The sequence below is a fragment of the Malaclemys terrapin genome, chromosome 12, assembly GCF_027887155.1.
Source record: "Malaclemys terrapin pileata isolate rMalTer1 chromosome 12, rMalTer1.hap1, whole genome shotgun sequence".
Taxonomy (NCBI): domain Eukaryota; kingdom Metazoa; phylum Chordata; order Testudines; family Emydidae; genus Malaclemys; species Malaclemys terrapin.
Window position 1 is genome coordinate 38,785,857 of NC_071516.1, and position 27,925 is coordinate 38,813,781.

Below are 27,925 nucleotides of genomic sequence, written 5' to 3' on the forward strand. Positions count from 1 at the left end.
AGGGGGGATGGTTAATTTCTCCTTGTTTTAAGATCCAAGGGGTTTGGATCTGTATTCACCAGGGAATTGGTGAAAGGTTTTCTCAGGGCTTCCCAGGGTGGGAATCTAGAATTGGGAAATGGTGGCAGCGGAACCAGAGCGAAGCTGGTAGTTAAGCTTAGAAGTTTTCATGCAGGCCCCTACATTTGTACCCTAAAGTTCAAAGTGGGGATCCAGCCTTGACATGGTGGTAGAGCGGTGGGATCATTTTAAACCCAAAAGCCAGTGAGATTTTTTTTTTCCTTCTAGCTGCTTGGAAAGCCGAGCTGGACGTAGATAGATGCATATCTTATCTCTCCTTGCCTGAAGGCAGAGGTGTTAAGTTTTTTTAACAAGGTCCTTTGTTAAGAGAAGGGTTCAATTAGCAAACTTGACTGGTAAAAGGACTTTACAAGCTGAATTGTTTTTTTTTTCTTTTTACATCCTCGGGAGTAGCTAGTTAGAAAGTCTCTGTTAACTCAGCAGCAGCCAGAGCTGAGAGCTTCCCAGTTTCAGTTAACTGCAGAGGGGGTGACCCAGCACAAGAAAACAGGAAAATGACTACAAAAGAAGAAAAAGCCAAAGAGGAGGCCCACAAGAGGGCTATGGAGCTGAAAGAAAAAGAGATAGAGCTGAGAAACAGAGAAGAAAAAGCCAAAGAGGGGGCCCACAAAAGAAAGATGGAGCTAAAAGAAAGAGAAGAAAAAGCCAAAGAGGAGGCCCACAAGAGAGAGATGGAGCTGAAAGAAAAAGAGATGGAGCTGAAAAAAAAAGAGATGGAGATAAAAGAAAAAGAGATGGAGGAGAGAGAAAAAGAAAGGAAGTATGAACTGGAACTAGCAAAGGCTAAGCAAGCTTTCACCCCCATCCCTGTTCCTGAGCCGTCCACCAGGGCCCCGTCTGGGTTACCAGAGACCCAGACAAAGGTGGTGGAACAGGATCCCCTGCCAACGACTGCAACAACCGTAGTGGATCCAATCCCAGAGACACAGCCAAAGCCAGTCCCAGAACCGGAACTGGCAACGCAACCAGCACCAGAACCATTGCCAGTACTGAGTCCAGCGCTTGAAAACCCGTCTACAACTCCAATGCCAGAGGGCACCAGCGAGCCTGACCTGGCGGAAGCAGCAGATAACCCTACCCAAGAGGCTCAGCCAGAGCCTGAGATACCACATAGTGCACCAGCGGACAGTGGATCACAGTCAATGGAAACAGCCCCAGCACCTGCCTCGCTTCCAGAGGGACCAAGCCCCAGTCCACAGTCCAAGGAGGAACTGATGTCTCCAGCAACAAGGGAACAGTTCCAGGCCGAGCAGGAAGCAGATGACAGCCTTCAGAAAGCTTGGGCGGCGGCGCGGAGCACCCCACCGCCTCTCAGCTCTTCGAACCGATCCCGGTTTGTTGTAGAACAAGGACTTTTATACAAGGAGACTCTTTCTGGTGGGCACCAGGAAGATTGGCATCCTCAAAGACAGTTGGTAGTTCCCACTAAGTATCGGGTAAAGCTCTTGAGCTTAGCCCATGATCATCCCAGTGGCCATTCTGGGGTGAACAGAACCAAGGACCGGTTGGGGAAGTCCTTCCACTGGGAGGGAATGGGCAAGGATGTTGCTAATTATGTCCGGTCTTGTGAGGTGTGCCAACGAGTGGGAAAGCCCCAAGACCAGGTTAAAGCCCCTCTCCAGCCACTACCCATAATTGAGGTCCCATTTCAGCGCGTAGCTGTGGATATTCTGGGTCCTTTCCCAAAGAAGACACCCGGAGGAAAGCAGTACGTACTGACTTTCATGGATTTTGCTACCCGATGGCCGGAAGCAGTACCCTTAAGCAACACCAGGGCTAAAAGTGTGTGCCAGGCATTAACAGACATTTTTGCCAGGGTAGGTTGGCCCTCTGACATCCTTACAGATTCGGGAACTAATTTCCTGGCAGGGACCATGGAAAACCTGTGGGAAGCTCATGGGGTGAATCACTTGGTTGCCACCCCTTACCACCATGAAACCAATGGCCTGGTGGAGAGGTTTAATGGAACTTTGGGGGCCATGATACGTAAATTTGTAAATGAACACTCCAATGATTGGGACCTAGTGTTGCAGCAGTTGCTTTTTGCCTACAGGGCTGTACCACATCCCAGTTTAGGGTTTTCACCATTTGAACTTGTGTATGGCCGCGAGGTTAAGGGGCCATTACAGTTGGTGAAGCAGCAATGGGAGGGATTTACGCCTTCTCCAGGAACTAACATTCTAGACTTTGTAAGCAACCTACAAAGCACCCTCCGACACTCTTTAGCCCTTGCTAAAGAAAACCTAAAGGATGCTCAGGAAGAGCAAAAGGCCTGGTATGATAAACATTCCAGAGAACGGTCCTTCAAAGTAGGAGACCAAGTCATGGTCTTAAAGGCGCTCCAGGCCCATAAAATGGAAGCGTCGTGGGAAGGACCATTCACGGTCCAGGAGCGCCTAGGAGCTGTTAACTATCTCATAGCCTTCCCCACCTCCAACATAAAGCCTAATTCTCTTAAGCCCCTTTATTCCAGAGAATTAAACGTTTGCCAGTTTACAGCCCAGGAAACAGATGATGCGGAGTGGCCTGAAGGGGTCTACTACGGAGGAAAAAAGGATGGTGGCGTGGAAGAGGTGAACCTCTCCACGACCCTTGGACGTCTACAGTGACAGCAGATCAAGGAGCTGTGCACAAGCTTTGCACCAATTTTCTCAGCCACTCCAGGATGGACCGAACGGGCATACCACTCCATTGACACAGGTAATGCTCACCCTATTAGAACCCCACCCTACCGGGAGTCACCTCATGCCAAAACTGCTATACAAAGGGAGATCCAGGACATGCTACAGATGGGTATAATCCGCCCCTCTAAGAGTGCATGGGCATATCCAGTGGTTCTAGTTCCCAAACCAGATGGGGAAATACGCTTTTGCGTGGACTACCGTAAGCTAAATGCTGTAACTCATCCTGACAACTATCCAATGCCACGCACAGATGAGCTATTGGAGAAATTGGGACATGCCCAATTCATCTCTACTTTGGACTTAACCAAGGGGTACTGGCAAGTACCACTGGATGAACCCGCTAAGGAAAGGTCAGCCTTCGTCACCCAGGCAGGGGTGTATGAATTCAATGTACTCCCTTTTGGGTTGCGAAATGCACCCGCCACCTTCCAAAGACTTGTAGATGGTCTCCTAGCAGGATTGGGAGAATCTGCAGTTGCCTACCTCGATGATGTGGCCATTTTTTCTGATTCATGGGCAGAGCACCTGGAGCACCTGGAAAAAGTTTTCAAGCGCATCCAGCAGGCAGGACTAACTGTTAAGGCTAAAAAGTGTCAAATAGGCCAAAACAGAGTGACTTACCTGGGGCACCAGGTGGGTCAAGGAACTATAAATTCCTTACAGGCCAAAGTGGATGCTATCCAAAAGTGGCCGGTTCCAAAGTCTAAGAAACAGGTCCAATCCTTCTTAGGCTTGGCTGGATATTATAGGTGATTTGTACCCCACTACAGCCAAATCGCCGCCCCGCTGACAGACCTAACCAGAAAGAAACAGCCAAATGCAGTTCAGTGGACTGATGAGTGTCAAAAGGCCTTTAACCAGCTTAAGGTAACACTCATGTCTGACCCTGTGCTAAGGGCCCCAGACTTTGACAAACAGTTCCTAGTAACCACAGATGCCTCCGAGCGAGGCGTGGGAGCAGTTTTAATGCAGGAAGGACCGGATCAAGAATTCCATCCTGTCGTGTTTCTCAGTAAGAAACTGTCTGAGAGGGAAAGCCATTGGTCAATCAGCGAAAAGGAATTCTACGCCATTGTGTACGCGCTGGAAAAGCTACGCCCATATGTTTGGGGACGGCGTTTCCAACTACAAACAGACCATGCTGCGCTACAGTAGCTTCATACCGCCAAGGGAAATAACAAAAAACTTCTTCGGTGGAGTTTAGCTCTCCAAGATTTTGATTTTGAAATACAACACATTTCAGGGGCTTCTAACAAAGTGGCTGATGCACTCTCCCGGGAAAGTTTCCCAGAGTTAACTGGTTAACAATTGTTCTTGGAATGAAACATATTGTTAGTTTTTATATAATCAGTAGTATGTCTAAAGGTACATGTGTCTTATTAACTCTGTTTTCTCCTAGAACTCCAGGAAGAAATCACAGCCAGTGTGGAACCGAACATCCAACTCTATCTGTGATTTGGGGGGCGTGTCATAACTATAAAGGGAAGGATAATAGCTGTCCTGTGTACAGTACTATAAAATCCCTCCTGGCCAGAGACTCCAAAATCCTTTTCCCTGTAAAGGGTTAAGAAGCTCAGGTAACCTGGCTGGTATCTGACCTAAAGGACCAATAAGGGGACAAGATACTTTCAAATCTTGGGGGGGGGGGGGAGGCTTTTGTTTGTGTTCTTTGTTGGGGAGTGTGTTCGTTCTCGGGACTGAGAGGGACCAGACATCAATCCAGGTTCTCCACATCTTTCTAAACAAGTCTCTCCTATTTCAAACTTGTAAGTAAATAGCCAGGCAAGGCGTGTTAGTTTTCCTTTGTTTTTCTCAACTTGTAAATGTACCTTTTACTAGAGTGTTTATCTTTGTTTGCTGTACTTTGAACCTGAGACTAGAGGGGAGTCCTCTGAGCTCTTTAAGTTTGATTACCCTGTAAGGTTAATTTCCATACTGATTTTACAGAGATGATTTTTACCTTTTTCTTTAATTAAAAGCTTTCTTTTTAGAACCTGATTGATTTTTCCTTGTTTTTAGATCCAAGGGGGTTGGATCTGTATTCACTAGGAGTTGGTGAAAGGAAGGAGGGGGAAGGGTTAATTTCTCCTTGTTTTAGATCCAAGGGGATTGGATCTGTGTTCACCAGGAGTTGGTGGGAGGAAGGAGGGGGAAAGGTTAATTTCTCCTTGTTTTAAGATCCAAGGGGATTGGATCTGTGTTCACCAGGAGTTGGTGGGAGGAAGGAGGGGGGATGGTTAATTTCTCCTTGTTTTAAGATCCAAGGGGTTTGGATCTGTATTCACCAGGGAATTGGTGAAAGGTTTTCTCAAGGTTTCCCAGGGTGGGAATCTAGAATTGGGAAATGGTGGCAGCGGAACCAGAGCGAAGCTGGTAGTTAAGCTTAGAAGTTTTCATGCAGGCCCCTACATTTGTACCCTAAAGTTCAAAGTGGGGATCCAGCCTTGACAGAGGGTTATTCGGATTGCGCACCCTGCTGTCCAATGTCCTGTCTCTCTGCACACAAAACACTGGGAAGTGGCGGGTGGGAGTGGGGCAGGACCAGGTCAAAAAGGCAGAGAAGTACTGCAGGGATTCAACTGGCCATGATTCTGTCCCTGACTAGGGTTTTGGGTTTTTGCATTTGAAGTTCTTTTGGGTATGCCTGAGACACCCACAATTATAGCAGGCTATATTATCTTTTGCTGTTACTACAGCAATGTGAGCAGCCTTGCTCCTCATCTCTTTGGCCTGTCTGGCTTCGCATTCAGAGGCCCACATACAGAACCTGGGTTCACTGCCAAATTAAGGGCTGTTTGCAGGTGGGAGTTAAAACCTTCCTTTAACATCTTTAAAAACGCCTGATCAGTTTTCTTTGGGTCTGCAATCCCTGCATTGCTGGAATAGATCTCCCACTTTCTCTCACAATACTGAGCCACAGGCTCGTCCTTGCCTTGTACACAGCCCAAGATCGGTCACCAATTACCAGCTCTGTTTCCCAAGGCTTCTTGGACGGCTTCCTTAAACTCAGTGCAGGTAAGGGTCATATCATTTTCAGATTCACATTTAACCAAGGCCCAAATGCCGTTCCCATGTCCTTCTGTAGGGATCTTGGCCCATGATAGATCAGGGCCTTTAGCTTTTGTTAAGATATAAAGATCCCTGGGATGTACCATATAGGTGGTAACTATCTGGCTTATTTTTTTCCAGAATATCAAATTTGGGTCTTTGGGCTTTAAATCAGTGAGATCGTTTATAAACCCCTCATTTCCTCTGTGCAGAGAGGAGTGTACTTATAAGTATTATGAGCCACTCTGTTTTCACCTGCCCCTGACCACCAAGTGGTCACTTGGACAGGGGCCAAGGGAGCACTGGCACTTAAATTTGGGTTAAAAGGGGGGGAAGGGGAGGAGGAGGAAGAGGGGGCCAATTATCTTGATCTTTCCCCGTGTGTGCCAGGTTCCAATTTTGAATTTGTTTCGCAAGATGTTTCCAATTAATTTCATTTTGGTCTTTATCAATTTTGCTGCTTGAGTCAGGGTCAGTAAAATTACCCTTCTGTTGTATGCTAGCAACAATCTGCCTTTTGATTCAGCTCTGATGTAAGAACCTTTTGGAGTGTTTTCAACTCTTGTAATTTCCTTTCATATTCGCAATACACAACCCTAGTCTTTCTTTTGTCTGACCAGACCACCACAACTCGCTATCCATCGTACTCATATCCTCATTCCATCCATCTTTTGCCATTATCTTTTGAACCTTCTCATGTTTCCCTTTCATAAAATCAATGAGTCTCCTTCCCGTGGAGGGCATCCCTGATGTTCCTCGGGGCGAGTCAATGAGTCTCCCTCCTGTAGAGGGTATCATTGGTGCACCCTGGGGAACGCCAACAAGTCCCCCACCCCCATAGAGGGTATCGATGATGCATTCTGGGGCAATTCATAAGACATTGTATCCCAGCTTCATGAAACCCACTTAAGCGGCACTTCAGGGGAGACTGACTGAGCACACCCTTGTATTCAGTTCACTGCAGCACACGCTCTGGTGCTCAGTACCTGGCAGTGCAGCCTTCGCCTCCAGTGATCCCGGCACCCCAACAATCACTGCAGCACACACCCTGGTGCTCAGTGCCTGGCAGTGCAGCCTTCGCCTCCAGCGATCCCGGCACCCCAACAACCTTGGCCACAAACACAGTCTCATTCAGTCCTCTTGCCTGTGCGTCCTGTATGTGGTTCGTATTAAAAAAGGGGTGTGGAGGGGTGCCTCGGGGAGTCCCAAACCAAGGTGTGCGCTAGAGGTGGTAAGTAAAAAGGTACTCACCTCTATCCCTGGTTGTGAGAAACACTCAGAGGATTCCCGATCACACCCTGCTCGCTGCGCCAAAACTGTTAGGCAAAAAGATTCTTTTCCCCAAGAATCAGGCAGGCACAGACAATACTGAAGGGTTTTTTTTCCACAATACCGGGAAGACTGACAAGCAGCTTCAAAAATATGGTGCCACCATGGCCAGTTATATACCTTCTCTTATCAATTCTATTGCATTTATCTGTACTGTACATACAGAGACAGACATTGTTACAAGTCAAGAGAGAACCCTGAACAAAGATAAAAATAAGAACAGTACGTACATATAGCGGCCATCCAAATTGCATCAAACATCTATGGCTACCTTGCGGGGGAAGGAAGCGGGGGGGCGGGGGGGTGGAGGTAGGGATGAATGCTTACAGATATCCGGTGGGCTGTGAAGGGAGGGTTTATTCTATTCTAAGAACTAAGTGACTGGGCGGGCATTGACTATATAAGCTTATCAATGGTTTATATTGGTCACTGCCATTTGTGCTTCTGAAATATTAGACCCAGACTCATAGACTCTAAGGTCAGAAGGGACCATTATGATCATCTAGTCTGACCTCCCGCATGATGCGGGCCACAAAAGCTGACCCACCCACTCCTGGAATAATTCTCTCCCTTGACTCAGCTGTTGAAGTCCCCAAATCATGATTTAACGACTTCAAATCACTGAGAATCTTCCAGCAAGCGACCCCTGCCCCATGCTGCGGAGGAAGGCGAAAAACCTCCAAGGCCTCTGCCAATCTACCCTGGAGGAAAATTCCTTCCCGACCCCAAATATGGTGATCAGCTGAACCCCGAGCATGCAGACAAGATTCTCTAGCCAGACCCTCTGGAAAAAGTTCTCTGTAGTAACTTTTAATATCCCATCATTGATCATTGTTACTAATTACCAGCAATGGCACGTTATTGACCTATTGACTAAAATCACTTTATCCCATCAAACCATCCCCTCCATAAACTTATCAAGCTTAATCTTAAAGCCAGAGAGGTCTTTCGCCCCCATTGTTTCCCTCGGAAGGCTGTTCCAAAACTTCACCCCTCTGATGGTTAAAAACCTTCGTCTAATTTCAAGCCTAAACTTCCCAACGGCCAGTTTATATCCATTTGTTCCCGTGTCCACATTAGTACAGAGCTGAACTAATTCCTCTCCCTCCCTGGTATTTATCCCTCTGATATATTTAAAGAGAGCAATCATATCCCCCCTCAGCCTTCTTTTGGTTAAGATAAACAAACCAAGCTCCTCGAGTCTCCTTTCATATGACAGATTTTCCATTCCTCGGATCATCCTAGTGGCCCTTCTTTGTACCCGTTCCAGTTTGATTTTATCCTTTTTAAACATGGGAGACCAGAACTGCACACAGTACTCCAAATGAGGTCTCACCAGTGCCTTGTATAACGGAACCAGCACCTCCTTATCCCTACTAGAAATAACTTGCCTAATGCATCCCAAGACCACATTAACTTTTTTCATGGCCACGTCACATTGCCGACTCATAGTCATCTGGCAAACAACCATGACTCTGAGGTCCTTCTCCTCTTCTGTTACTTCCAACTGATGCGTCCCCAGCTTATAACTAAAATTCTTGTTAGTCATCCCTAAATGCATAACCTTACACTTCTCGCTATTAAATTTCATCCTATTACTATTACTCCAGTTTACAAGGTCATCCAAATCCCCCTGCAGGATATCCCGATCCTTCTCCGAATTGGCAATACCTCCCAACTTTGTGTTATCTGCAAACTTTATCAGCCCACTCCTACATTTGGTTCTGAGGTCAGTAATAAATAGATTAAATAAAATCGGACCCAAAACCGAACCTTGAGGAACTCCACTGGTAACCTCCCTCCAACCTGACAGTTCACCTTTCAGTGTGACCTGCTGCAGTCTCCCCTTTAACCAGTTCTTTATCCACCTCTGGATTTTCATATCGATCCCCATCTTTTCCAATTTAACCAATAATTCCTCATGTGGTACCGTATCAAACGCTTTACTGAAATCGAGGTATATTAAATAAATAAATAAAAAATAAATATTAGATCCACCGCATTTCCTTTATCTAAAAAATATGTTACTTTCTCAAAGAAGGAGATCAGGTTGGTTTGGCACGATCTACCTTTCGTAAAACCGTGTTGTAATTTGTCCCAATTGGCATTGACCTCAAGGTCCTTAACTACTTTCTCCTTCAAAATTTTCCTACTTGCTTGTCTGAGCCCGACTCTGCTAGCCTTGATGAACTGTCCTTTTCCATGGGCACAAGCTTTGTTCCTTCTTACCAATAAGCTGAACTAAGTTATCATGTATTGACAGAAACTATGTCCTTTTTTTCCTGTCTTTTCTGCTGGCTGAATTTTAACTCCTTCCTGACACTATAAACTAGTCAAAAAAGAGCAAAGCCTTGATACGAAATTTCTGTGAAAAATTTATATGCTATTTTAAAAAATCCATTAAAAAGAAAATCTAATATTTGCCTTCATAGTTTTTTTCCCTAGAGAATGTTGCTGCACTATTTGCATACGCCTTTAATGTTCTTCCTCGTATCCCTTTGCTTTGTGATTCGCAGCTTGTCTGGAGCACTTAAATAACATTTTATTTTTTTTGTATTGAACTCTTTCTTATTTTCAGCTGCAATTAATTAATTTGGGCAAAGACTGTTCTACTTTAAATTCATCAAGGGCCAGAATCTGCCTGTCTCCCTCTCATGAAGTTTGTTAAAGGTTTAAAATGTGAGAGAAAGCAACTCTTTTTTAAAACTTTTTTGAAAGGTTTTCACAATTCTCCAGTGGGTGCCAAAAGTTTTAGCATAGAAAGTGGTGTTTTCCCTCCCAACTTTTTCTCCTTTTTCAAAAACAACCAACCAACCTTTTTTCTATGTTTTCCATTGAATTTTTGGTCAATGGCCCATTTTTCAATTCAATTAGAATACATTTCTGCTGGCTAAAGGACTGTGCAAGGTGTTCTGACCGGAGGCTAGAATAAGCCAAAGAAAAAATGGGGAAAACTGAGGCAAAAGTTGCTTCCATGCCACAACCAGCCAGGAAGGGGTGTGTCGGGGCAGCAACTTTGCCATGCTCCCATACACACATTAGACAGAATATACGACTGTCACAATCAGAAGAGTGTGGGTATCTATGCAGGTTTCTATTATTGATGGCTGAAATGCCTGATTTCACCTCTGTGAGAGAAAGTTATGGGCCAACACTCTGAGTAAGTGACATGCCCTTGTCCTCTGCCTTTGTTGTCTCTGCAGATCCAATGCACCAATCCAATGGTGACTGGAAATCACACCACAACACCTGGCTTCATCATCTTGGGATACTCCAAACTCATGAACCTGCAGGGTTTGCTCTTCGTGGTCTTCTTAGTCATCTACATGGTGATCCTGCTAGGGAATGGTGTCAATGTCTTGGTCACAGTGTTGGACTCTGCCCTGCACACCCCCATGTATTTCTTCCTCAGGAACTTGTCCTTTGTGGAGATCTACTACACCTCAGTCACCCTGCCCAAGATGGTGGCCAATTGCCTGGCAGAGGATGGAAGTATCTCATACACCGACTGTGCTGCCCAGATGTATTTCTTACTTTTACTAGGTGGCACAGAGTGTTTCCTTCTGGCGGCCATGGCCTATGACCGTTACATGGCCATATGTAACCCCCTGCATTACACACTTATTGTGAACAGGGAGCATTGTGCTAGGATGGTAGCCAGGTCCTGGCTTGTCAACATCCCAGTTCATTTTGGGCAGACATATTTGGTGTTCTCTTTGCCCTTCTGTGGGTCTCATGAAATTAACCACTTCTTCTGTGATATCCCCCCTCTGCTGGAGCTGTCCTGCATGGACACCTACAGGAATAAAATTGCTGTGTTTATGGCAGTTCTGCTATTCATAATCACCCCTTTTATCTTAATTGTTATCTCTTATATTAAACTCTCCAGCACGATTCTGAAGATGCCTTCAGCCGAGGGCAGACACAAGGCCTTCTCCACCTGCTCCTCACACCTCACTGTGGTGACTCTATACTATTGCACTGGAATGATAGTGTATTTGAGACCCAAGTCAAGGAACTCAGAGGACACTGAAAAACTGCACTCTCTGTTTTATACCTTTGTGACTCCGATGTTCAACCCCTTCATATATAGTCTGAGGAAAAGGAAGTGAAAGTCGCCCTAAGGAAATTAGTAGGTAAAAAATGATTCCACAAAATACAACACATATTCCTCAAATAATGTTGTAGATTCCTCTAAAGACAATGCAGAACCCACAAGATATATTTCTGGTTCCTCAAGAGTAGTTCTAGATTTCTGAAGATCTATTCTAGACTCTTTGGAGAGTCCACCAGACATATTCTTCATTATTATGCGTTCCAGATTGCTCAAGACACATTTTAGACATCTTAACATCCTGAAATGATTCCTTCAGACATGTTCAGCAAGATACATTTCATATTCCTCAAAATATAGCTTAATATTCATGTTGAACTCCATTATGTATAGTTTAAGGAGTGGAGGAAAAAATATTCTCTTGATGAAAATGTCATATACAAAGCAATTCTTTCATGTAGGGTTCACATTTTTACATATCTGCTTTCTTGTAAATATAAAATGTGATGTAACTTTATTAAAGTATCAGAGGGATAGCCGTGTTAATCTGTAAAAAGCAAGAGAGAGTCCTGTGGCACCTATAAGACTAACAGATGTGTTAGAGCATAAGCTTTCATGGGTGAATACCCACTTCATCAGACGCATGACACGAAAGATTATGCTCCAACACATCTGTTAGTCTTAAAGGTGCACCAGGACTCTCTGTTGCTTTTTAATAAAGTAAACATATGTAATGAAAGAATATATCCTGTGTGACAGACCCAGACCAGTAGGGTACAGGAGTCTGGTCCTATTGGGATCCACTGCTAAAGGATCCCCCCCAGCATAAGGGGGGGGGGTCCACAGGATATGGAGACCAAAAAGTTACGGGGGACAACTAATAAAAGAACAGGGACAGGAGTGAGTTCAAAGGGTCAAATGAAGGAAACCAGATAGGGACACCGAGCAGAGAATCCTGGACAGCGCCCACTGCTCCTCAAAGGTGTCAAGGGAGCCAGCGGACGCCGCCCAGAGGAACTCTGCCCGGATACGTGAATGAACGGAGGATCTGAAATATGTTCCACAGTCACAGGAGACTCCATCGGCCAACCTCCTCACTCTGGTTTTATAGACGGCCAGTTTCACTAGGGCCAGGAGGAGGTTGACCAGGAGGTACCATGACTTTGTGGGGCGACGGATAGGGAGTGCATAAATAAAAAGGTGAGGAGAAAAGTGCAACCAAAATCTTAACAAAATATCCGTGAGGAGCCGGAATAGGGGCTGCAGCCTGGCGCACTCCAGGTAAACATGCGCCAGGATCTCTCTCACGGCGCAAAAGGGGCAGGTGTCTGGGATGGGGTAAACCGCGCCAAGTACATGCCCGTGCTCACGGATCCATGAAGGAGCCACCAACTGATGTCCCCGGTGGGCTTCAGGATCAGAGCAGAATAAAAGCTGGCCCATCGGGGCTCCTCACCTTCCAGAGGTGGCAGAAGGTCCCGCCACTTTGTATCAGGGCGGGACGCGAGGGTGAGGACATGAAGAACATGGAGCACGAGCGTGTATAGATGTTTCCTTGGTGCGGTCCAGAACAGAACCGGCTGCAGATGGTGCAGCCGGCTCATGGCAAATGGACGGGGAGGGGGCTGGTTGGGTCCACGGGGTGGAGGCCTGATGAAAAAGTCTGGAGGGCTCGGAGTGGAGGGTGGGCGAGGCGTGCCCTCTCGCAGGACCTAGTCGAGATAGTCCCGAGCAGCGGGCAGCAAAGCGGCCCTCACCTCCTGAAGTATGCGCCGGGGAGTACGAGTTCTGTAGAGCCCCATGCGCTGAGCGAGCGTCAGGGGATCCAGCCAGTCTGCCCGGTCGTAGCCAGGAAGTCTCCGACTTTGGTGACTTCTGCTAGGACCAACCTCTGGCGCACCATGGGGGACTCCGCCACCTGCACACGAAGCTGGGGGTTGTGTAGCAGGGGCTCCGCGAGGACATCTGCCCCCACGGTGGCCGCCACAGACCTGGTCACTGAAAACAGTTTCCAGGTCCGGAGGAGGTCCTGGTAGAAGACTGGCAGCTTGGAGAGGCCTCGTGGAAGACCTCTCGGATGGAGACAAAGGAGCTGCCGGTCATATCGGAGCCCTCGGAAGCGGCGCAGGAAGGCGTGCACCAATACGCTCCATGCCCGGACTACCTGCACCATAAAGGAGCCTCTGCAGAGCCTGGAGGCGGAAGACGTGGACCTGAGCGTGCAGACACTTCAGGCCCTGCCCTCCCTCCTCCAGGGGTAGATGGAGAACCCCAGCAGAGACCCAGTGCAGTCCTGACCAAAAGAACTCCAGATTCAACATCCGGAGGGTGGTCAGGAAGCCCGGGGCTGGGACCAGGGTGTTGAGCCGGTACCAGAGCATGGACAGGACTAGTTGATTGAGCACCAGTGCTCTCCCTCGAAGGGAGAGACACCGGAGCAGTCCTGTCCATTTCCGGAGCCGCTCCGACACTCTGCCCTCTAAACCTAGCCAGTTCTCCGGCAGAGACGGATGCGTGGCAGAAAGGTAAACGCCGAGATAGAGCAGCGGACCCGCGCTCCACCGGGTGGCCTGAAGCGCGGGTGGGAGGGAGCTCCCCTGCCACCCGTCCCCTACCACCAGGCCAGAGCTCTTGACCCAGTTGACCCGGGCGGAGGAGGCCGCCGAATAGATGGTCTGGCAAGCCTCCACCCGCACCAAGTCGCCCGGGTCCTGGACCACGAGGAGCACGTCGTCGGCGTACGCCAACAGGACCAGCTGCAGCTCCAGCTCCCGCAGCACCAACCCTGCCAACCTCCTATGGAGGAGACAGAGGAAGGGCTCGATCGCCAGAGCATACAGCTGGCCCGAGAGGGGGCACCCTTGACGTATTCCTCGCCCGAAGCTGACCGGTTCAGTCAGGGTCCAGTTGAGCCTGACCAAACACTCTGCGGAGGCGTACAGCACCCAGAGAAACCCCACAAACTGGGGCCCGAAGCCAAACGCTCGCAGAGTGCCCAGGAGATACCCGTGGTCCACCCTGTCGAAAATCTTCTCCTGATCCAGGGACAGGAGGGCGAACGACAGACCATCCCTACACCCGAGTTCCAAGAGGTCCCGGACCAGATACAAGTTGTCGAAGATGGTGCGGCCCGGGATGGTGTAGGTCTGGTCTGGGTGGATCACGTCCGCCAGCACGGACCCTAGCCGCAGCGAGATGGCCTTCACTACGATTTTATAGTCTGTGCTGAGGAGCGAGATGGGACGCCAATTCCATAAATCGCGGAGGTCCCCCTTTTTCGGCAATAAGGTGAGCACGGCTCGCCTGCACGAAAGAGGGAGGACCCCGCCCTGCAAGGACTCGGCCCAGACGGTGACAAGGTCCAGGCCAAGGACGTCCCAAAACACGTGGTAGAACTCCACGGTCAGCCCGTCCATGCTCGGAGATTTATTGGTGGGCATGCGGCGGAGGGCTTCCGAGAACTCGGCCAGAGTGAGAGGCAGCTCCAGCTGGTCTTGGTCACCTGCGCTGACCGTCGGGAGTTCATCCCAGAGCATTCTGCAAGCGTTAGGATCAGTCGGATCCGGGGAGAAAAGGCCTGCCTAGAAGGCCCTGGCCCTCCCGCACATTTCTGCTGGATCCGTGAGGGGGGGTGCCGTCCTCTGCTAGAAGGCAGGTGACATGCTTCTTAGCCCCCCTCTTTCTCTCCAGGGCGTAGAAGAAGCGGGAACCGCGATCCATCTCCCGAAGGAGGCGGATGCGGGATCGAACAAAGGAACCTCGGGCCCGATGGTCCTCGAGGGTCCGCAGCTCTTCCCTCTTCTCCCGGAACGCTCTGCAGAGGGATGGATCACCGGGGCTGGTGGCCAGACGCCTCTCCAGCTCTAAGACCTCCCGTTCCAACTGCCCTATCGCCACATCCCTCCGTTGGCTGGCGCCCCGGGTGTAGTCACGGCAGAAGAGCTGGGCGCGCACCTTCCCCAGGTCCCACCACCGCCGCGCCGAGGGAAAGGCACACCGCTGCCCTCGCCAGGCCAGCCAGAACTCCCGGAAGGACGCCACGAAGCCCACATCCTCCAACAAGCTATTATTAAAGTGCCAATAGGCCGGCCCCGGCCTCTCCGTGCAGAGAGAGGCTGTCACGGTGGCTAGATGGTGATCTGAAAAAGGGGCCAGCCGGACGCTGGAGGAGTGGGCCCGGGAAAGATGGAAGCGTGACATATAGATGCGGTCCAACCGGGAGTGGTACGACCGATGGACCTCCACCCGGACAAAAGTGAATGTCGAAACATCATCCGGGTGGTGGTCGCGCCAGACGTCCACCAGGGAGTGATGTTCGACGATCTCCTGGAGGACATCCGCGGCGGCCAGGTGCTGCTCGGTCCCCGAGCGGTCCCGTTCCTCAAGGGTGGTGTTAAAGTCCCCGCCCAGGACCAGGCACTCGCGAGGATCAAGGTGCCGAGGAAGGCGGACGCCTGCTGATAAAAACACAACCTCTCCGGGCCCAATGTCGGGGCGTAAATGTTGACGAGATTAACTACAAGCCCCTCCATGCAGACCCGGAGGTGCAGCAGGCGGCCCGGCACGGCCTTGGTGACTCCCAGCACCTCGGGCCGTAGGTCAGGGGAGAACAGGGTCGCCACTCCAGCCATACGAACTGTGAGGTGGCTAAAATAGACCCTGTCCCCCCACTCCAGCCGCCAGCTAGCTTCAGCGGCCTGATCTGTATGGGTCTCCTGCAGGAAAATCACAGAGTACCCCCCTCCCGAAGGAAGGAGAGCACCTGGCTCCTGCTGAGACCCATCCTACAGCCCCGAGTGTTTAATGTTGCAAAGATGATCGGTGCCATGAGGAGGGCTGGGGGGGATCCTTGCTAGCAGAGACACCCACAGCCTCCGTTGGGCCGCGCAACAATCCATGACCTACCCCATAGGCGATTAAGGAGTCACGGAAGAGGCGGACCCGTTGGTAGGCTGCGGCGGCCTGCCTCCCGGTCCTCTTACCCTCCCCCATGAGGGCCCTCGCAGCCCGGAGGATCTGATGGAAATCCCCCCATCACTGGAGTGCAAGCTGTACCTTGTTGCGGGAGCCACGGACATCCTCAAGGAATTCCCGTAGCTCCTCTCTCAGCGTACGGGGGGGTGGGGTTATCGATCTATGGCTATCCCCCAGCGGGGCCCCTGTCACAGCCCCGTGGCCCATCGAGACGGGAAAGCAGGGGGCAGACCCTCGATGTGGTGTCCAATGGGCTGGCGCCACGTGGCCCGCCTCAGACCCTGGCTCAATGGGGGGCGGCGGAGGGAAAATAGCAGCCTCTGGTGGGTTGGGACAGGGAAAAACAAAGGCCGCTCCTTGGGGGTCATCCTCTGGGATATGGAAGGAGACAACTCCAGGGGCGGCAATAGCATCACGGGAAGTGAAGGGGACAGGGATGGGGTCGGTGACAGGGGCAGGGTCGGAGTCAGGAATAGGGACAGGGGAAGGGGTGATAGTGGGATTGGGGGCCCCAGCAGCCAGGTCACTGGTTGGGGGGGGTGAACTGGTTGAGAATTTGAAAGTGGTAGGCAGCTTGGGTGAAAGTGATCATGAAATGATAGCGTTCATGATTCTAAGGAATGGTAGGAGGGAGAACAGCAAAATAAAGATAATTGATTTCAAGAAGGTAGACTTTAGCAAACTCAGGGAGTTGGTAGGTAAGATCCCATGGGAAGCAAGTCTAAGTGGAAAAACAATTGAAGACAATTGGCACTTTTTCAAAGAGATGTTATTAAGGGCACAAGAGGAATCTATCCCACTGTGTAGGAAAGATAGGAAGTATGGCAAGAGACCACCCTGGCTTACCCAGGAGATCTTCAATTATCTAAAAATCAAAAAAAGAGCTCACAAAAAGTGGAAACTAGGTCAAATTACAAAGGATGAATATAATCAAATAACACAAGACCATAGGGACAAAATTACAAAGGCCAAGGCACAAACCAAGATCAAACTAGCTAGAGACATAAAGATTAACAAGAAAACATTCTACAAATACATAAGAAGCAGGAAGAAGACCAAGGACAGGGTATGACTTTACTCAATGCGGGGGAGGGGGGGAGAAACAATAACAGAAAATGTGGACATGTCAGAGGTGCTTAATGACTTCTTTGTTTTGGTTTTCACCAAGAAGGTGGTGGCGATTGGCCATCTAACATAGTGAATGCCAGTAAAAATGAGGTGGGATCAGAAGAGGCTAAAATAGAGAAAGCACAGGGCCTGATGAAATGCATCCTAGAATACTCAAGGAGCTGACTCAGGAGATATCTGAGCCATTAGCAATTATCTTTGAAAAGTCATGGAAGATGGAAGAGATGCCAGAAGACTGGAAAAGGGCAAATCTAGTGCCCACCTATAAAAAGTGAAATAAGGACAACCCAGGAAATTACAGACCAGTCAGCTTAACTTCTGTACCCATAAAGATAATGGAGTAAATAATTAAGCAATCAATTTGCAAACACCGAGAAGAAAATGAGGTGATAAATAATGGTCAGCATGGATTTGTCAAGAACAAATTGTGTCAAACCAATCTGATAACCTTTCTTTGACAGAGTAACAAGGCTTGTGGATTGGGAGGAAGCGGCAGCCGTGATATATCTTGACTTTAGTAAAGGTTTTTGATACTGTCTCCCATGAGCTTCTCACAAACAAACTAGGAAAATGAAACCTAGATGGAGCTACTATAAGGTGGGTGCAAAACTGGTTGGAAAACCGTTCCCAGAAAGTAGTTATCAGTGGTTCACAGTCATGCTGGAAAGACATAACGAGTGGGGTCCTGCGGGGATCAGTGCTGGGGCTGATTTTATTCAGTATCTTCATGAGTGATTTAGATAATGGCCTAGAGAGAACACTTATAAAGTTTGTGAATGATACCAGGCTGGGAGGGGTTGCAAGTGATTTGGAGGATAGGATTATAATTCAAAATGATCTGGACAAACTGGAGAAATGGTCTGAAGTAAATAGGATGACATTCAATAAGGACAAATGCAAAGTACTCCACTTAGGAAGGAACAACCAGTTGCACACATACAAAATAGTAAATAACTGCCTGGGAAGGAGTACAGAGAAAAAGGGATCTGGGGATCATAGTGGACCACAAGCTAAATATGAGTCAACAGTGTAACACTGTTGCAAAAAAAGTGAACTTCATTGGCTATTTACGTCTAGTCTATGTATATTCTTATACCATACTCATCACAGTATTATTTGAGTACTTCCCATCACTACACTAAGCACTCAGAAGAGCTTACGGGGTCAGACTCTGTACGTAAAGTAGATAGAATAGACAGCTCATAAGAGCATTAGGAGAGACACTATACTGTTCACATAATTTTGAATGTTGGTGTTCTGTTGCTGGACCCTGCTTCAGGCACTAGAGTACATATAGGAACTTTAATTGGACTTAAAAATGAGCTTAAAGTTAAGCACAGGTTTAACTGATTTCCTTCAAAGGGGGGGCCTAAAGGACAGAGTCCAAATTTCTTTACAGCGTTTAAGTTTTATTAATCAAAGTAGAACTTCAAGATCAATAAGAAATTACAAAAGATAAAATAAATATACAGCGGTGTGTAAGGGACTGGGGCCTAGGTGGTCTTGCCTAGCGGTCACAGCTGGGTTGAGGTCTGTTCAGCAGGGACGGGAGTCACTGGACTGGAGTTGGAGGAATCACAAGGCCCCGTAACCAAGAGTGAGGATCAGAGTCAGGCTGGGGTCGGAAACCCGAGATCAGAGGCAGAATCAGGTTAGTATCGAGAGGCAGGAATCAGAGCCAAAGTCAGGCCGGAGTCAGAGACTGGAGATGAGGAGACAAGGCAAAGTCGGATCTTGAAGCAGGCCAAGGTTTGTATGGTTGCCCAGATGACTTCACTGGGGCAAGCCCAGGGGTTAAGTAGGGGCACTTAGCCAATCAGAGGGCCGCAGGGTACTGTCACTCTGGGTCTCATGGGCAGTACTTCCTGTGGTGCCTACTCTCCACAGCGCTTCCTGGCAGTGCCTCTGCATGACTTTTGAGTGGCACTAGGAGAATATGGCCACCTCAGGCTCTGCAGACCCATATTCTAGTCCCCAGGTCTTTACACAATGCTATCAAAGTTAAAATGGACTCATTTAAAATATGGTATGATGCTAAAACATATCCAGAACTTTGGAATCACAGTATGATAAATGAAAGTCTTATCACAAAATGTTAAATTGATTCCAAGTTTCTGCCTTTTTTTGGGGGTGGGGGTGAAGAGATTAGGGTGCCAGTATGGAAATATGGATACTTGGTGTAAGTCCTTATCCACTTGCCAGTTAAACTGGATACCAGTCAAAATTTCAAGACCATCAGCAACTATTCAACCAAATGAAATTCTAAACACAGAAATTATTTTATTACTGAAATATCAATTTAACCCAAAGTTATCTTATTAGATAATTACAAAAGGGAAGGAAAGGAAAATTGAAATGAAAAGTTTTGACATTAAAACAAAACAAGAAAGCTGAAACAAATTGCTTCCAAATTTCTCATCTAACATTTTGTAAACATTGCCCCATTCCCATAAAACATTTCACTTTCTCAAAGCAGCGTTTCCTGACAGAAGACGGTTTTGTTAAAAAAAAGTTTCCACTAGCTCTAAAAATTACTCTAGATGTGAATTCCAACTGATAAATCTGTTAGTCTCTAAGGTGCCACAAGTACTCCTGTTCTTTTTTTAGTATTTCAGTAGCAGTTTGTGTGTGGACTGGATTGCGTGTGTGTGTGTGTGTGTGTGTGCGCGCGTTCACATGCTTATACTTGCTTATTGGAGATGCTAAATTGCAATTATGGACCATAAAATAGGAATCAAAATTATTTAGCTACAGCACTAAATATAGCCCTGAATCAGTTTAGGAACAAACCTGAGTGAACATCAATCTGGGGTCAGAAGTATTTCATACAATAAACGCCCAGGCACTTCACATGAACCAGGGGCTGTCAGTGTGAAGATAGAGAGCAAACAAGAGAAGATTCTTCTCTGACATGCTAAGTGTCCTAAGGAATCAAAGCAGGAATGAGGGAAAAAAGCCCTCTCTAGAAATATGAGGTTGTTCTTTCATTGCAAAAATAATCCCGGGACACCAATTAACATACTATATATTGTATTTAAATATAATGGTCTCTCTGGCCTTAGCAATTCTTGGTTTTAATTACACCACCTGAGTGTTGGGTCTTGGATTGTGCTGAGGTTAAAGTGGATAAGAAAATGCTGCCAATATTTTTATTGGACACAAATTGGCTTTTTTAACTAAGAGGAAACTGTCAGTCACAAAAATAAGTTTTTTTCCAGAACAGTGATATTCTTTTTTGTTGAAGCATAAAACTGGCAACTGTAAATGGAATTTTTTCTGGGTTTAGGTGGAACATTTTGGTTTTCATTTGCCAAAACTGAATATACGTTCATATTAGTTTGGGGTTTTCAGTTTTTCAATGAAAATCTGTTTCTCTCCCCACCTCCATTTTCTGGGCAGCTCAGATAGGAAGTTCTGGATCTACAGTGACACTTCATCAACCTTGACTCTACACCTTCGGCGGAGGTGAAGTTATTAAGTTGGCATAACAGGCAACTTACATGAGTGGGAGCGAAGTTTTAGTGTAGACACTAATGTAGATAGGTCGACGTGAGCTGCCTTGTCTCGGCCTAACTCTGCAGTGTAGACCGGGTTCCAAAAAGTTTTAGAAAGTGCTGGAAATGAGCATCGACTTACACTCTGATGTCCTATAAATAAGAATCACCCCAGTTCAGGGTCCACATAAATCCTTTAACTCCAAACCTTAAGAAGTTACTAAATAGAAAGGACATTCACATTATTCAAATCAGTAACAGTATGGCCCAGTCCAAGGAACAACTAACTGGATGATCTAGTTCATGACGGCAGGCCTGAAGTATCAATGACTCATGTGATTAGAGGTAGGTTTTTCTTGTACTAATGCCATTAGTTGTATTAATTCTGTTTGTCATTTACAGTTTTTAATTCCCAACTTTAAATCTCGTCTTGAAGCACTCTCTGTAGCTACATAAGTGAGTGTTTCTAATGGAAGGTTAATCAGATAAGGTGTTACCATAATTAGTTGTTAGTTGAAGCTTTGCAATGTTAGTCTAAGAAAGACAATAAAGAATTGTTAGCCAGCAGATTTTGCATGGCCTACCAAGAAGAAAATATATCTAAAGGTCATGAGCCATTGGTGCAGCTGTTTAAAATTGGTTTGTGCATTATGATTGGCAATGCTACCTAACAAGTTATGGTTGGTTCAATCTCTGTGGAGGTGCAGGTCAGGAATGGGACCTGGAGACTGGACTGCCCTTTGCACCATCCAGATAGGCTTCGCAGAATAGAGCTGGCTTATTGGTCCTTCAGAAGGACCAATCGGCCGGTTGGTGATTATTAGTGACAGTGGGTATAAATCATGAAATCAATGGGAGTTAGGCATATTTGAGGACCCTGCTAGGCACCTATCTGAATATTTAGGTGTCTAAATGCCTTTAGCACTTGGCCGTTAGTCACTTTTCAACATTTCACTCCTCATCTCCTCCGTTGCCCAGCAGAGGTTTATGTCATTGTTCCCCAGGATACCTTGTCAAGCATTCCGTGTGCCCATGTTTAAATCCTGCAGAGTATGGCAAGGCTGTAACATCAACCCAGGGATTCAGTTGTCAATAGGAAGTGGAGCACCCAGGCCACGTGGAGAATTCCCCAAGCACACCGTCCACTGGGAGTGCAGCAGTGATGAGCTGCCAAAATATTAACAACAGGTTCACACCTCCTCACCCCATGAGGGGGTCATGCCCCCCCCATACTCCTGCCATCCAACCCCCCATGTTCCTTGAGGCCCCCCCGGAACCCCTGCCCCATCCACCCCCTTTCCCTGTCCCCTCTCTGCCCCCTGCCGCCCCATCCAAACCCTCCTCACATTCCTGGTGGCCCCCCGGGATCCCTGCCCCATCCAACCACCCCTTCTGTCTGTCCCTGACTGCCCCACACTGCCCCATCCAACCCCTGCTCCTTCCTGACTGCCCCCCGGGACCCTTGCCCCCATTCAATCCCCCTGTTCCCTGCCCTCTGACTGCACTGACCCCTATCCATCCCCCACAAGCCCCCGAACTCCCCTGCCCTCTTCCAAACCCCCCTCCCTGCTCCCTGCCTGGAGCGCTCAGCCGGGTCCAGGTCTGGGTCCTCTCGGCCGGGTCCGGGTCCGATCGGCCAGGGCTGCTCGGGCTGGACTGGAACTGGCGCCACGGGGCCGGAGCCGCTTGGCTGGGACCGGGGCCGACCCTACGGGGCCTGAACCGGGCCGGGCCAGAGCTGCTCGGCTGGGACCGGGGCCAGCGCCGCAGGGCCGGAGCCGCTTGGCTGGGACCGGTGCCGCGGGGCCTGAGTCGGGCCGGGACTGGGCTGCGGCGTTTGGCGGGGGCCAGGCCAGGGCCAGGGAGCCGGGCCAGAGGGAGCCGCTCGGCTGGAGCTGGACTGGGCCGCACCGTGCCTCCCTGCGAACCGGTGGGAACTGGCTCCAGCTCACCACTGGAGTGCAGAGCTGTGATTATCCCCAGTTGGCATTGCAGGAATTCAGTAGAAAACCACTTGAGACTGGGCAAAATTCATCTGGTGTGAGTCCACTGGATTCCAGGGAGTTACACCGGGAATTGAAACGTAGTGGGAGTCCTTTGGCTCATTTGAAAAGCCCACCTTAAGTCATCTATTTTTCAAAAGAACAAGTAGAAGCAGAGATTGTGGTAGATACATTTCCTCCACTCCCTGCTCCTGGCCAATGTGCTTCAACCTCCTCTGCAGAAATCCCTTTTGTGGGAGACAGGAAAATCCATTCTTCAAGGTCCATGGCTCCTGTCTCATTATCAGCAAGAGAAGAAACTAGTGAGTTTTGTTTGCACAATCCCCAGTCTCTTCTATCTGCATGAATGAGGGAGGGAACCAATGACTTCCCATGGTTATTCTTGCCAAGGGCAGATAATGGAGCACTGAACCTTCAGGTCAATTTCTGTCTGTGCTGCAATCACAAGTAAAACTGATTGAAAAATTCCTGTCCAATCTGTTTGTCCATGGAAAATTTGGTTTTCAACCAAAGGAATAATTTTGTAAAAAATGTCTGCTATGTGGGGAAAACAAACACCCCAACATTTTTTGTCTGAAAACTGAAAACTTTCATGTCTCTACTCTGAAATGAAGCCTCAGCATCTCATGGGAGCTGTACTTCAGTTGGATTATGATCATATTCTCCTTTATGGACTGGACTCCCTAGCCACACTACATCCTCCATGATGCAATGCAGCCATGGAATTCCCATGATACACTACTGTAGCTCAGGAAGAAGGAAACCCATGGTGTAGATGTTGTCCAGCGAGGAAACCTCTCCCAAAGAGAAGAATGTAGGGTTGTTCTTTTGTCATAAAGTCAAAATTTTCTTAAGAAAAACCATATTTTCTGCTCAGCCCTAGTCCAAAGGGGCTTATTGCTTAATGGACAGAATGCGGAGTTTGGTGGACAAGCTCCTATCTCCCCTGCAGTGGAGGAGATGGAGGTGGGGTCAGCTTCTCCCCCCAGCCCCTCTTCCTTTCTCACTCCTTTCCCCTGAGGTGTGAAGATGTGTTAATGCAAAAGACTGGGTTTGGAGCTGGTTGGAAAATAGAATTTCTGTCTTGTGATAAATTCCGATATCTTGATATTTATTTTCATCTTAAATAGGAGTGAAGAGTACCAGTATCAAAAATTTTCACAGAATGAAAAATTCTCAAGAATTTGATTAGAAAATATCAAAATAAAAAAATGTTGATTTTTTTTAACTAAATGCTTTGACATTCGGATGAAAAGTCTATCATGTAGAAATATCAGATCAAAATGAAAAATGTCCTGAGGAAGTGTCAGTCTGACCTTAAAATGACATTGAAACGATGTTTTACATCAAAATGCCATTTATTTTTTTAACATTTGAAATTAGCATTTTGAAATGGGAAAAATATTTGTAAATGATATTTTGAAATTCATTTTAAGCAGATATTTTGAAATGGAAAATGGAAATACTTTGAGCTCTTCCTGGGATTTTCAAAGGGACCAAAGTTGATTAGACTCCAACATTAGACCCCAGCCTGACTCTGATCCTCACTCTTGGTTACAGGGCCTTGTGATTCCTCCAACTTCAGCCTGGTGACTCCCGTCCCTGCTGAGCAGACCTCAACCCAGCTGTGACTGCTAGGCAAGACCACCTATGCCCCAGTCCCTTACACACCGCTGTATATTTATTTTATCTTTTGTAATTTCTTATTGATCTTGAAGTTCTACTTTGATTAATAAAACTTAAATGCTGTAAAGAAATTTGGATGCTCTCCTTTAGGTCCTCCCTTTGAAAGAAATCAGTTAAACCTCTGCTTAACTTTAAACTCATTTTTAAGTCCCATTAAAGTTCCTATATGTCCTATAGTACTTGGAAGGGAGGCATAGCTCAGTGGTTTGAGCATTGGCCTGCTAACCCCAGGTTTGTGAGTTCAATCCACGAGGGGGCCACTCAGGGATCGGGGGCAAACATCTGTCTGGAAGCAGGAAGTTGGACTAGATGACCTCCTGAAGTTCCTTCTGACCTTGATTTTCTATGATTCTAGTGCCTGAAGCAGGGTCCAGTAAAGCAACACCAACATTCAAAATTATGTGAACAGTATAGTGTCTCTCCTAATGCTCTTATGAGCTGTCTATTCTATCTACTTTACGTACAGTGCCTGACCTGTAAGCTCTTCTGAGTGATTAGTGTAGTATTGGGGAAGTGCTCAAATCCTATTGTGATGAGTATGGTATAAGAATATATAGAGACTAGCCCTGACTAGCATAAAATAGGTGCTTATCAAATCCAGGAGTGGGTCCCTGGTGCCAAATATATCCTTCCAGATTTTTCCAAGCTACCTTACACCAATATATGCATTTTCTTTTAGGTAACACTGATTAAAAGTGAGAAGATAAAAAATTAAGCCAGTGTTTGTAATACTAATGATTGGAATTTAAAATTAATATTTTCATAAGTGTGATACGATAAAATCATAGAATCGTAGGACTGGAAGGGACATTGAGAGGTCATCTAGTCCAGTCCCCTGCACTCATGGCAGGACTAAGTGTTATTTAGACCATCCCTGACTGGTGTTTGTCTATCCAGCTCTTAAAAAACTTCACAACCTCCCTATGCAATATAGTCCAGTGCTTATCACCCTGACAGTTGGGAAGTGTCATAATCAGATAAGTTAAGGGTTAATGCCTCTTTTACCTGTAAAGGGTTAAGAAGTTCACCTAGCCAAGTTGACACCTGACCAGAGGAACCAATGGGGAAACAAGATGTTTCAAAAGGAAGGAGGGAAGTTCCCTTTGTCTTAGGTCAGTTTCAATTTGGCCGGAGTGGAAAAGATCAAGGAATCAGCCTCTTATCAGAGTAGTGAATATTAAGGAAGGAAATAAATAGGTTTATTATTATCACTTTAACCCAAGCTGCCTTCCACTTTCAAATTCTCACCCAGTTCCTCCCTCTTTGTTAAAATCAAATCTAGAACAGCCTGTCTCATAGTAGCTTTCTCCACCTTATGAAATAAAAAATGGTCTCCAATACATTCCAAGAACTTGTTGGATAATCTGTGCCTTGCTGTGTTGTTTTCCCAAAAGATGTCTGAGTAGCTGATGTTCCCCATCACCACCCAGGTCTGTGCTTTGGTGGATTTTGTTAGTTGTTTAAAAAAAGCCTCATCCACCTCTTCTTCCTGATCTGTAGTGGACCCCTACCATGACATCACCCTTGTTTTTTTACCCCTTTTATCCTTAAGCAGAGAATTTTCAACAGGTCTGTCTCCTATTTTCATCTCAACCTCAGTCCAAGTATATACATTTTTAATATATAAGGCAAAAATTGGCATTTTAAAATATATTTCATTTTGGATTACATTTAAGAATGGATTACATTTCAGATTTGAATGCAGCTGTCCAGAAAATAAAAGAAAGAAAGAATTTATATCAGGATATATTCTTTCATTACATATGTTTATTTTATTAAAGTTATGCCACATTTTACATTTACAAGAACCCTACATGAAAGAATTGATTTGTATATGACATTTCCCTCAAGAGAATACTTTTTCCTCCACTACTTAAACCATACATAATGGAGTTCAACATGAAAAATATGAGGAATATGAAATGTATCTTGCTGAACATGTCTGAAGGAATCGTTTCAGAATGTTAAGATATCTAGAATGTGTCTTGAGCAATCTGGAACGCATAATAATCAAGAATATGGCTGGTGGACTCTCCAAGGAGTCTAGAATAGATCTTCAGAAATATAGAACTATTCTTGAAGTACCAGAAATGTATCTTGTGGGTCCTGCATTGCCATTAGAGGAATCTACAACATTATTTGAGGAGTATGTGGTGTATTTTGTGGAATCATTTTTTACCTACTAATTTCCTTAGGGCGGCTTTCATTTCCTTGTTTCTCAGACTATATATGAAGGGGTTGAACATCGGAGTCACAATGGTATAAAACAGAGAGAACAGTTTGTCAGTGTCCTCTGAGTCCCTTGACTTGGGTATCAAATACACTATCATACCAGAGCCATAGAATAGAGTCACAACAGTGAGGTGTGAGAAGCAGGTGGAGAAGGCCTTGTGTATGCCCTCGGCTGAAGGCATTTTCAAAATCGTGCTGGCGATTTTAATATAAGAGATAACAATTAAGAAAAAAGGGGTGATTATGAATAGCAAAACGGCCATAAACACAGCAATTTTATTCCTATAGGTGTCCATGCAGGACAGCTCTAGCAAAGAAGAAATGGTTCACAGAAGAAATGGTTAATTTCACAAGACCCGTGAAAGGGCAAAGAAAAAACAAATATGTCTACCCAAAATGAACCAGGATGTTGACAAGCCAGGACCCAGCTACCATCCTAGCACAAACATCCCTGTTCACAATAAGTGTGTAATGCAGGGGGTTACATATAGCCACGTAACGGTCATAGGCCATGGCCTCCAGAAGGAAACACTCTGTGCCACCTAGTAAAAGTAAGAAATACATCTAGGCAGCACAGTCGGTGAATGAGATACTTCCATCCTCTTCCAGGCAATTGGCCACCATCTTGGGCAGGGTGACTGAGGTGTAGTAAATCTCCACAAAGGACAATCTCCTGAGGAAGAAATACATGGGGGTGTGCAGGGCAGAATCCAACTCTGTGACCAAGACAATGACACCATTCCCTAGCAGGATCACCATGTAGATGACCATGAAGACCACAAAGAGCAAACCCTGCAGGTTCATGAGGTTGGAGTATCCCAAGAGGATGAAACCAGGTGTTGTGGTGTGATTTCCAGTCGCCATTGGATAGGTGCATTGGATCTGCAGAGACAACAAAGGCAGAGGACAAGGGCATGTCATTTACTCATAGTGTTGGCCTTGACCCATACCTTTTTCTCACAGGGATACTTTAGATGTTTTCTTACTTTGTACTTTGTGCTTCTTTAAATGTTTTATATATTATTTAATTTCATAGAATCATAGAAGATTAGGAGACCTCAGGAGGTCATCTAGTCCAATCCCCTGCTCAAAGCAGGACCAATCTGTTGAAGGCTGCTATCAAATCCCCCCTCATTCTTCTCTTCTGCAGACTAAATAAGCCCAGTTCCCTCAGCCTCTCCTTGTGTGCCCCAGTCCCTAATCATTTTCGTT

At 46.8% G+C, this 27,925-nt stretch overlaps 1 protein-coding gene and 1 pseudogene across 1 annotated transcript; one reads left to right on the forward strand and one right to left on the reverse strand.

The window, feature by feature from the left end:
* The first annotated feature begins 10,363 nt into the window (after window positions 1-10,363).
* On the forward strand, window positions 10,364-11,254 carry LOC128847076 (olfactory receptor 10A5-like). Its single transcript, XM_054046400.1, has one exon. The coding sequence runs from the start codon at window positions 10,364-10,366 to the stop codon at window positions 11,252-11,254; it is 891 nt and encodes a 296-aa protein (XP_053902375.1).
* A 15,395-nt stretch (window positions 11,255-26,649) lies between these two features.
* LOC128845881 (olfactory receptor 10AG1-like) lies at window positions 26,650-27,619 on the reverse strand (annotated as a pseudogene).
* Window positions 27,620-27,925: the final 306 nt, after the last annotated feature.

What these genes read in the sequence shown, in the direction of transcription:
- LOC128847076 (XM_054046400.1), top strand. Translation starts at nt 10,364, where the DNA reads ATGGTGACTGGAAATCACACCACAACACCTGGCTTCATCATCTTGGGA.